Here is a 12,134-nt window from a genome sequence, read left to right as displayed (position 1 = left end):
TAAATTGATTTGGGAGCAATAGAGAAACAAGAGTGCTCCAGTGACATCAAGGCTATCATGATTCAGGTTTGTAAGATTCACTAAGAGTAAAACAACATTTAATGTACAGATTTTATGAGAGAGAGGAGATTAAAAACTGTTGATGCTTATCAACAAATATGTCAGTCAAACCCAAACTCCAGTTTTAATTTGAAGTTCAACATTAATTTGCAGACAACAGAGACTGATAGGAGACATGCATGAAGTTAAACATGCAGTTTATGTTCTTGATAATGTTATTTCAATACAATCCAAGCATTGTTTGGTGTTGACAGAGCCGGCCCTCCCTGTAAGTCAACTGAGCTGCTGTTTTCAGGCCCCACAGCCGCCTGGGGACCCCAGAACTCATGCATTGTTTGATTATTTAACCAAAGGAGTTCACTCATAAACTGAGACTATTTGCCGGATTTCCAAGAGGGGACAAATAATTAAGAATTTCTTATACGCAGTGTTTCAGAAAGATATAGAGTTATAGTGTTTTTCCTAACTCACACCATCAAAGGGTTGTTGTGGGTTGTTGGCACTATAGGAATAACCAGAGGAACATTAACCTCTCAGTAGCCTGGTATCCAATGGCCAAGCTGCAGTGTTGTGCTCTTGACCAAATGAAATCCATCCCAAGAACCTCCATTGTTTTTTTCATCGCAAGGTTCAAATCGTAAATTTTTTTCAGGAGGAAGAAAGATTTTATCTTCCAGATGTGAAAGAAGACACAATAATCCTTGTCATTTTTTAATATGTTTTACTGTTTGTTCCTCTGCCTGGCCAATCTCCAAAATTATCGCTACACACACACACACACACACACGCACACACACGCACACACCATTCCCATTGTGTCATTTCCCCGCTGTCATCACTGTGGCCATTATCTCCACAAATGGCACAAATAACACTGAGATGTTGTTTGTGTCAGAACGAGGTAAAAATATCACCACATCGTTGACTGTGATCTTATCAGCCTCTTCTTTGTGATGTTTACCGTTGGATTTTCCTCTCTGTGCGTGTTGTTTTTCTTCTTACCATGAGGTCACTTCGCCTTCGCCCGGCCTCTGATGTCCACAGGTCTTCTTGACGTGATTAAAATAAATTGCTATGGTGTTCGTGTGTGTGTGTGTGTGTGTGTGTGTGTGTGTGTGTGTGTGTGTGTGTGTGTGTGTGTGTGTGTGTGTGTGTGTGTGTGTGTGTTTTGGAAAGGTTGTCAGGAAGGGTTTATTGTAGGTGATTTTCTTAATCTTTTTACCCACATATTCCAAGTCTTATCAGTGGATGTTGTTGTGATTTTAACTTGGTAACCAAGATTAGTTTGACCCCTCCTGGCCGCCATATGGGACCTCAACCGTAGCAACAGGGCTTACCGCAGATACACCCTTCCTGTATCAATGGCAATATCATAACTTACCTGGCTGTGTGCACTTGTGGGTGATGAGGCGAGGAGAAAATAAAAAAAGGCTCTGGACTTCCCACAGGTCTTAACCTGCCGCAACAGTTGGCAGAGGGTGCGGGCAGAAAAAGGGAGAGGCGCACAAAGTGGATGGAAGGAAGGGTGAGGGAAGAGGGAGGGCGATTGGAAAGATGATAAGCCTAAGAGGTCTGTGAGCGAGCTAACAGTGAAGTAATGCTGTGTGTGCATTTTGTAGTAGTGGACAGTTTTTATCATAACGGATCTGATCCTGAAATAGCTTCAACTCAAGCAGCTTTTTATCTGTTTTTTATTGTTTATCAATCTGCTGCAGGAGGAGATTTACTCAAGTACTCTACTTAAGTACAATTGTGAATTGTTAAACTTTATACTTCCACTCCACCACATTTTAATTGTTCTTCTTTACTGCACTATGTTTATCTGACAGCTATAGTTACTAGTTACAGTTCAGGCTTATTAAACAAAACACAATATAAACTTATGAAATACATTACATATTGTTAAAGAAAACTCCACCTTTATTGTCTTCTGTGTTGCATCAATTTTTGTATTTTAACGTGCAATGCTAAATAGGAGGAGCATTTAAAGATTAAACTAGTGCATTGTTACTCTGTACAAGAAGCATTGTTTAGTTGTGTCCCTCATGATTCAGATGTTGTTAGCAGTTCTACCGAAGAGACATTTCCCTTTAAGTTTGTTTGTTTCATTTAAATCATTATTTGCCTAAAAAGGTCAAAGTATACAGTATTCAAAGAAGAAAAGCAGAGATTAAAGAAAGTATGAAACATTAACACAAGGTTATGTAGCAGAATTTTGTTTTTTCTTCTTTTCTCTCCCATTAATCATCTCACGACCCCTCAGATTTATCTTGTGACCCACTGTAGGGACTAAACAACCGAAGTGTATATAAAGTAGTAAAAACTCAGGAACATTCTTCTTACACTTTGTTGCATCAGTATTAACAATCTGATTATTATTATTATTATTTATTTTATTTGAACAGAGACAGTGCACAAAATGTAAAAACTTTTTGATACATGAGGCACTTTTACAAGAAGTTTTTATCTGGTTATGAAACAGTCTCAGTTTAATACCGATGCCGCTATATGACCTGCATAAGCACATCAGACCATCTGTGAGAAAATTGGCTCTATATATTATTTCTATATACTCTTAATGCCTGCCACCGGGTCAGATTCAACTGAATTCCCCCTGAAATCAATTAAACGAGGCGGTGGAAACATTAGTCCACAGGGTCTACCAGAATTAGGAAAAAAATTAAAGGTCCTTGTTGCTGTTTTAAAGGTCCAGTGTGTAGGATTTAGTGGCACCTAGCCGTGTAGTTGCTGATTGCAACTCTCTTGCTTCACCCCCCTCACCTCCAAGCGTGTAGGAGAAACTACGGTGGCTGTAAAAGGTCCTATCTAGAGCCAGTGGCCGACTCTGCTCCCTCTGTAGACAGAAGTGGCTCATTGTGAGGTAACAGAACAATTCTTATTTCCAGGTGATTACACATCAATGAAAACATATCTATAAATATTATTACATTTCTGCCAATCCTCCTAAATGTTTCACATTGGATTCGCAGTGTAAAGATATAACTCATGAATACTAAACATAACTTCAGGTGAGAGTTGTAAGCCAAAGCTTAATGACTCCAGCTGTTCCATCTGTTGGCTACCTGCTATCTGCTGGCCTTAATGAACTGGCTGCGAGCCCTCTGCAACCCAGCACATCTCATTAGTACCGTGACTTCTAAGTAATGTGTGTTTGTGGGTGTTCGTCCTCTTCCCCTTACTATTCTTTTTTCTTATCTTATCGCCTCTCCTTTACTTTTGTGCTTCCTCTAATCTCTTTTATCTCATCATCCTTTTGTTTCACCTCCCTCTGACCTCTTTGTTCTCTTTCTCCATCACATATCTAAAAAATCTGGAAAACTCCAGGAGTTCTGCAAATCGTTATTCCACCACAGCTGCCACAGTTTCTCCTCTCCCTTTCTTTGCCCTTTTCTCTTTACATACTCCCACATAATTACCCTTTCTGGCTGCTTTTTCTCAGTCCTTTTCCCCTTTGTACAATCACTCTGCTCACCTTTTCATCCCGTCTGTTGCAGCACAGATATACTGGATGTGCCTCCACTTGAAGCAAATCCCTGACTCAGTGTTTTCTGACACACCAATTTTCACTCCCCTAACATTTTGCACCTTCACTGCAACCCTTCATCTTCTCTTCTCCTCCTCGCGTGTCGCCACTTTTCACCGACCTCCTGCCCTTAACCCCCCCTCCAAATCCATTTCTCCCTCACTTCACACCTCACTCACCTCCTGTGCTCACTCACCTGCTTCCTATCTATTCCTGCCTCCCTCAACTTCCTCTCCTCCTCCTCCTCCTCCTCCTCCTCCTCTGGCAGCACACTCTCACTGCAAAGACGTGACTACACATCCATGTAGCCCTTTAGGAGAAACCTTACCCACAATGCTCATGGTGGAGCGATTTGCATTACAGGCGCTGGTACGCTTTGCAGAGGTAGGGATGGAAAGAGATAGAGAAAGCTAAAAGACAGAGAGAGAGTTGTAGGAGAAAGCGTTGGACTGAATTATTCATTGCTGGTCTATAGGATGAACGAATGCATCAGAAAAAGAGAAAGGCAGAAGAAAAAACACCTGTCCTCTGTTATCTCTCCAGAGTGTGATATCTCTGTAAGCTCAAAGTCATCATTTGAAGGTTTCCAGCTTATGCCAGAGTCCCCAGCTTGTGTACTGCAGGATGGCCACATAAAGGCTGACTTTATCTTTACCTATGGCTATGAATTTTAATATACATATATGTATACTAATTATATCTAGATGTAGTCAAATAGACTGTGCACGCAATAACCTGCCCTGTCTATATAGGATTAATCTGCAAGACTTGCTGGAGAGTAAAAAGAGCACGATAGAGCATCACACCTGGTCCAAGATTGTGTTTGTGAAATTGAACAGGGTTTTTTTTGGACGTCCTCCCTAACCCCACTGATGTCTTTCTGCGTCTCTCTCTGCATGGCTGCAGGTTGAGGTTTTCTTGAATCAGCACCCACGCTGCAGCTCTGGCGTGTTCGGGCAGTGAATCACTTCTGATGTTGTACTTTTATTTCAAGTTTTAGGGCGAGGATAGAAACACACACACACACACACACACACACACACACACACACACACACACACACACACACACACACACACACACACTCTTTACTCAGTGGTAAAATTAAACTTGGTACATTTACTTAAGTACAGCATGTAAGTACAGTTTTGATGAAGCTGTACTTTACTTTTTTATTTTTCCATTTTATGCTTTATCCTTCTACTACATTTAATTCACTGCTATAGTTACTACTTAACTTTCAGATCAAGATTTTATATGTAAAACATGATTCCTTTATAAAGTAAAACACATAAGTGCAGATTAAACTATACAGTTTATAAAGACAACACATCCTGTCGACATTAAAATGCTGCTTATACATTCATGATTCAGTACTTATCTTCCGGTTCATGATAAATATAACACTTTTAACTCTGAATGGTGCAATTTTGCATCGTAAGTACTTAGATTATGCTGCACTTTTACGTAGAAATAATTTTTTATGTAGGACATCAAATACGGGCGATTTGATGAGCTGGGAATGAGACTCAATGGTAAACTATCTTTCTCCAGACTGACTGTCCCCACCTTTTAGCATAAAAAATCTGAATACTTCCTAAATATAGAGGATTGAGTGATCATGCAGGTCAAGAACATAGCCCATCTCTGGGATTAAAACTTCTCTTTGGCCTTCATATACAAACACAAGGGGTGATACGGTGAAGACGCACTGGAAGACCTCTTTCTCTAGTGAGACAATGGATGCGACTGTAAAGGAGAACAGAATTCTCTTTTGTTTTTTATTGTGATGTTAAACTCAAAAATGTATATTTGCGTCTGACAGATGTTTTCTCTCTGTTTCCTCCACAGAAGTCCTTCTCTCTGGTGTTGGAGGCTCTGGACTACGACAACGACACAGAAACAGGTGATGCTGCAATTTGGTTTTTCACCTGTTTTGTGGTTCCTGGCGAATTTCAGGGTTTTGTTTTGTTTAATTACACATTTCTAAACAAATGTAAAAAGTCAAATTCTTGTTATAACTCAATTTTGTCAATGTCAAAATGTACATAGTTGGGCATCTAAGATAGCTTTTGGCATGAATGTGTTAATAATGTAATTCTTTTCTTTATTATGATTGTATTCAACCTGTTTAAAGTGGTATAAACTCAATTAGATGTTGGAACATACATTTTTGTTCAGTTACAGGAAAAGGGTAAAAAAGTTGGTAAATTAGCTCTGACTCTGACTCTGACTCGGCTTGCTTTAACTAGCTAAAGTGCAGTCCCGGCATTTGTTTTTTTTATGTTTCCTCTGTTCTGTGGTTCCTAAGAATTACACGTGTTGTTGTTGTTGCTTTTATAAAATTGCACACTTCTAAAGCATAATCATTTGTAGCCTGTACGGTAAAATAGATGTAAAAAACTGAGATTCTGATCTTTATTTAATTACTTACTTGACCAAATATGTAATGTTACTTACTGTGTTTGGGCTTTATTTCTCTCTCCAAGAAATGTACATCTTATCTATGACTTTAGTTTCCAACAAGCAACACTTCCATCGAGTCAAACGTTTCCTGAGAGCTTGTTTACGAGCATGTGTGGTTCAACATGGTGAAACAATGTGAAAATACCCCTCGTGTCTTTATGTCTGTGATCGTACAAGGCTAGAAGGTCTTTTATCCAGACCCTTTAATTTCCTGCTCGTCTCCTTGTAGTTTCTCCTCATAATCAGAAAAAGCTCCATGACAGGGAATGTGAGTTGCATGCTATAAAAAGCATACACACACACACACACACACACACACACACACACACACACAGATCGAGACAGATGTTCCTATGCCTTCCTCATTCCTGTCATGCCACAGTCGTCCCTTTCATCCCACCATCCCCGGTCGTATCCAAAAGATGGCTAAGATAATGAGAAAACTGCACCAGAGATCCTTCCCTGTGTTCGTCCTTCATGTCCTCTTCCACCTTCTCCTTCCCTCTGCCCTCCAGCACTGCTCTTACATCTTGTTTGCATTATCGGCCGTTTCCACCTGAGCTCCTGACAGCCCTTACATTGGGTCTAAAGCCGTTCACTAGGCCGGCAGCTTAGCTCAGCCCAAACACAGGCGTCCTGTAGCAGTCTGAATGGACTTATCAGGCCCTGCTGCTAATCAGAGAGGATTACCCAGCACGACAGTACCTTTCTGAAACAGTCCTTGGAAATAGCGAGAAAATATGATGAGCACTGACAGCATCACCTTCACTGAGTTTTGTTTAAATATAATGTAGAGAGTGTTAATGTGCAGGGGCCGTACCTTTGTAATTCCAGTTTATTACAACTTTGGTCTTATTTCTATAGTTTTTATTGGCTCTGACATTTTACTCACCAAAGTAACTGCTAGCAGGTGTTTTTCTTTAGTTCATTATACGGAGAGGTGTTTCTGTTACTACCAGGTGGACAAAATAATAGAAACACCTGTAAGTATGAGAGTTAATGTGAGTAAATTATTAGTAAAAGATATGAGGAAAGTGGCAAGAACATGTATATAAAGTATATAAAGTGTGTATTTGTGATACTTGAGTAGGAAACATGTCAAAATGAGCAAGAGAAAATGATTTCATGTGGCAAATGTTGAGGTTTGTTTAAAATCTGTCTGATTATCTGAATGATCTCCTTGTCTGACCTCTTTTTAGCGAAGTTGCCATCCAAGATCTCAACATTTAAAGGTACCGTAGAGTTTTCTTGTGAACAGACAGTTATATTAATGTTTAAGTTTACTGTGTGTATCTCCGAGGCTTTACGAACCTGTTTCCTTCGTGATAAAACCATTGTAGAGCTGATTTTTTGGGGAATTTGAAAAAACTACATTTGCTAGCAGTTCCTCCATCTGTTTACATATTTATAGGGTCATTTTAAGTGCAGATTTGCTGCTCTGCTCACCCGCGTCTCAACTGTATTGACATTGCACTCACAGCCACAAAATTGCCACCACTGCTGGAGAGAAAGTGAAATTCAATATTTGAAGCGTTATAATCTAGACCAGCTTGTCTATAAAATTCAAGACACATGTTTAGACTTAGTTCTTTTATCCAGATGAAAATTATTTCATTGGGACATCTGCGCTAGAATCAAAACTGAAAACAAAAACAAGACTACTCTGAGAATCACTCACATAGATCAAATATAGTCGAGATACAAACACCATCCACCTGATCTATTGGTTTCCATAGGTCTGCTGTATTGATTTGTCGGTTCAGGTGATGCGGAATAGCAAGTGAAAAGGAGGCGTTTTCTCTCCTGCAGTGTTTTCTCAGCTACTGTCAAGGGCAAGCACTTCACAGTTAGCACCAGGCAGTTGGGGACAATCACCAGAGGCCGCAGAAAGAGATTTAAGTGTTTTTGCTACCTGCAGACACAATCCCTGTGTGTCTGCTGCTTGTATTTGCTTCTCTGTAAAGTGTGATTTCAAAAGCAGCTCAAGGCTTCTTGTTGCTGCTGTTTCTGCCATCTAATATTCGAGTGCTTCTCTCTCTCTCTCAATCTTTCTCGCTACTTGTGCTCACTTGTTCTTGTGCTATCTCATCTAATGTCATTAGAGAGGAAATCAGACTCTGTTATACACCTTCCCTGCTGTGCTGCTTGATAATGTGGTTAATTTTTTTTCTACTCTTCTCGCTTCTGCTGTTCTACTTCTCTGGCAGAGAAATGGTGATGATGAAATTGGCCCTTAGACATGCCCGAGTCATAAAATAATGAAAAACCCACAATACACTGCAGTTGCGGTAATTAGTGGAAAACCGGGGCCCTCAGATTTGGCTACAGGAAGGGGGGTTGAGCTAACAGGGTGCTCAGTGGCTGCAATGTTCCCACTCGTCTTTTACTCTCTTAAACACACACACTCAATCACACACATTCTCACACACAAACACGGACAAACACGCTCACACACCGGCCAATATGTGCCCCTGTTTTCATTCCTTTGTGTCAAACCACAGTGATCTCATCTCTCCATCAGGCGGTTTGCAATGCGTGTGCGCTAATAGCTGCCTCCCTTCCTCTTTGGCTCTGTTTGCCTGTGTCTGTCACACGCACACACACACACACACACACACACACACACACACTCACACACACACTGTACACCCTTCCTTACTCCATCGCTGACTTACTTCCAACAAGCCTTCCTTTTCTGTGTTACTATCTCACAATCTTTCCCTTTATCTTCGCCACCATCTCTTAAATACACACATACATACATTGTGACACACAGATGTACTCACACACACACACACACATATTCTCTGTGCTTTGTGTGTGTTAATACCCTGTCAGAGGAGATTATAACTGAGTTGGGGATGACAGCGCCTCTGGGAAATCCCCTCCGGGGGTCAGGAGCTGCAGTCACTGCCCCGGCGCTGCCCCGGGCCTCGTCTGGTCCTCTCTGGTGTTCAGGATGCCCTTTCTCTTTTCTCTGCAGACCCCAGACCCCCTTTTCCCTGGTCCTACAGTATAGTGCGCCCTTGTCTCCATCGATATTCATACTGAAAGTGTTTTTCAGTTTGCTCCTCACTATATGAGGCTGCTGGATGTACCTGAGTAATTATAGGCAGATAAATAGATGTTTTAGAGAAGCCAGACCATAATACCGATAAAATTGAAAATGCCAACCTGGTCAGTATTTTATCCGCTGTGCTCAATCTAAAAAGCCTTTCCTTACTCCCTCAGGTCAGTTGATTGAGCGAGTCCTCCTCTCCTCCATGTTGAACCCTGGTGAACAGTGGCAGACGTACCGCCACCACGGACGGACTTTGAGCCTGGAGTACCGGCTGCGTTTCCGCTGTGATTCAAACTACTTCGGGCCTTTCTGCAACAAGTTCTGCAGGGCCCGCGATGACTTCTTTGGTCACTTCAACTGTGACCCCAGCGGCTCCAAGGTCTGCATGGAGGGCTGGACAGGACCAGAGTGCAAAGAAGGTGAGAAAGGGAACTTAAATCTGCCGTGTAAGAGTACCTCACACCTCATGTCCTCTATAAATTGAGAAGATGTACAATTTGAGTTCCAGTCTTTAGTTTTGTTTGGTTTAGTCCCATTTAAAGCTGCAAAATACTTAAAAACACACACCATGTAACAATTAATCTACCTATTAAAATACTAAAGGTTTACCACTCACACCAATAAAATACTTAACTCCTGATTGCAAATATACAGTTATGTATACGTATCCTAAGGTATAGTTAAAGGAATAGTTTGACACTTTTGGAAATAAATTAAAATTTCTTGTGAAGAATTAGATGAGATAGATATCAATACCACTTTCACGGCTGTGTGGTAAATATGAAGCTGGAACCAGCTGTCGGAGTGGAAACGGAGCCAAAGATAACAAAATACACTTATTTCGAACACTTTACTGGTTGCTCGGCAACCTCACAGTAAGGCTACTGCTCTCTACCAAACAATAGTCTGCAATGTATCGCCTATAAAACCACAAGTTGTTTTTACACTGCTTATTTTTTGTACAGATGAAAAAAACAAGACGTGTTGAGCTTTAGATCTTTGGACAGAGATAGTTGTTTCCTCCTGCCTTTAGTCTTAATGCTAAGCTAACCACCTTCCGAATGTAGCTTCATATTTATGGTACAGACATGAAAGTTGTGTCAGTTTTTTCATCTAACGTACAACAAGAAAGCGCAATACATGTCCTAACTGTTCCTTTAACGTCTGCATTATAAATTGTCAGAGTTACATTATTGTTTCATGCTAATGTAAAGGGTTAATGAGTTATCTGATACAAATAATGTGACAAAAAAATAATTCAGACTTAATGATTACTGTGATTGATTACTCAACTCAAGTGAGTTTAGTGCTAAATTACTTGTATACCGTGTTGAAATCAATATATGTGTTCAATAGTAAATAAATAATAAATAAAAACAGTTTTAAAAACAAATATTGTATTTATATTAGTACAGAGAAATGTACAATATGATTAAACACAATGAAATGAAAATAAATAGGTGTAAGAGACAAAAACTAAAGCTATTATGTGGTTATTACTCAAGACAGAAATTTAAACTGTTGACTTCTCGTAGAGACCTGATCATGAAATGTAAATGTTTCGCAATCTAAAGTGTTTGTGTGTGTGATTTGTAGTTAATGAGTAAAAAAAACACTGGGAACCTTCATTTTTGTTGCTCAGCCGCTCAGTCGTTTATATGAGAAGCTTTCACCACTTTGGTTGCTTTCACTCCAAAATGGTAAAAAATATTCAACTAATATTTTCCTCAAGTTGACTCAAGGCCGATGATGAGAAAAATTAGAGAATGTTTTTGCTTTCCATTTATTTTTCCACTATCCCGGGAAGGGGGTTTCCTCTGTAGCGATCCCTTCCAAGGTTTCTTAAAAGGTTTTTCCATGAGAGTGTCGTTGTTTTCCTTTCTAATGTTGGTCTCTGAAGCCCTTTGAAATTGTTTTTGTGATTAAGGGCTGTTAAAATAAACTTGACCCATGAACCAGTGTCATCAGCTTTAAATGGCAGATGTATTGTTTTGGATGTACACACACATACACACACTGATCCTTAAACCAAGTTGAAGCCCTCAAACAACCCTTTGAACAGGATCAGCGTCATAAAGATCCAAACTTTTTGCACCATAAAACCCAAGACAGTTCTCCCAAAGACAGACGGAAAAGGAAACATAAGTAAACACATCTACCCCTGTTCACCAGTAAATACCCGAGGTTTGGACTCGACTTGGACTTTATCACCAAAGACTGGAGACTTCACGTGAACTTGATCCTTTGGTATTAAAAGTTCTTGATACTTTCCTCCAAGACGAAAAGTATGTTATTCATTCCCAGCAAGTCGACAGTGAATCCCCCAGATCCACTTTGTTTGAACCAATCTGACAGCATACAGTCACACTTACATTACGTTTGGTGAAGAGCGCATTATGACTGTTTAGGACTTGAAACTTGATTCCAAACACTTTTGAGACTTACTTGTGACTTACAAAACAGTGGCTTGGTCCCACCTTTGGTAATAGAGTTGGCTTCAGTGGACAGTGTGTATGTGTGGGATTATTCTCCCTCTGTCTGTGACTCATCAGCTGGACGACCTCACTGTGTGACCTCGGAGTGCTGCCATCATGTTGCGATGGTAAAAAGTGAATGAAGGAAACCAGAGTGGAAACCATGGGAACCCTGAAGGACATCCTCACTTCATCTGACTTCCTCCTCAGCGGGTCGCTGATTGGACTAAAGAGAAGGAGGAAGTCTAAAAAAAATTTGCCAGGGGTCCCTCTGTTACCCCCTGCAGGTTAATGACCACGCTGAAGTTTAGGGAGTTTTCAGTGTTGGGTTCTCCAGCTGGAAACTTTTGAATGGACTTTTGAATTAACTGTTCAAGTAAATTATCTCACAATGAAAAATGAGAAGTCAGAGTTAGAGGAAACCTATGAGGTTTGATCTAGGTGACGGTACCTCCATGGATGCTGTACTTTATCACCTATGTGTTGCGCAGTTAACTGTGTGTTTTGATTATCTGGTGATATCTGGGGT

At 40.3% G+C, this 12,134-nt stretch overlaps 1 protein-coding gene across 2 annotated transcripts in view; it reads left to right on the top strand.

Moving 5' to 3' along the window:
- Positions 1-12,134, top strand: part of LOC127362872 (protein jagged-1b) — a 45,226-nt gene that overhangs the window by 20,357 nt on the left and 12,735 nt on the right. The window contains exons 3-5 of one of the 2 annotated variants that reach the window (XM_051399120.1): positions 5,456-5,510; positions 7,270-7,302; positions 9,302-9,550. In XM_051399120.1, coding sequence (XP_051255080.1) covers positions 5,456-5,510; positions 7,270-7,302; positions 9,302-9,550 — 337 coding nt within the window. The remainder of the gene's footprint in view (positions 1-5,455; positions 5,511-7,269; positions 7,303-9,301; positions 9,551-12,134) is intronic. The other variant, XM_051399121.1, reaches the window with a different exon arrangement.

The sequence above is a fragment of the Dicentrarchus labrax genome, unplaced genomic scaffold (genome assembly GCF_905237075.1).
Source record: "Dicentrarchus labrax unplaced genomic scaffold, dlabrax2021, whole genome shotgun sequence".
In the NCBI taxonomy this organism is placed as follows: Eukaryota; Metazoa; Chordata; class Actinopteri; family Moronidae; genus Dicentrarchus; species Dicentrarchus labrax.
Note: the sequence above shows the minus strand (reverse complement) of the source record. Positions and strands in the feature narration are given on the sequence as shown.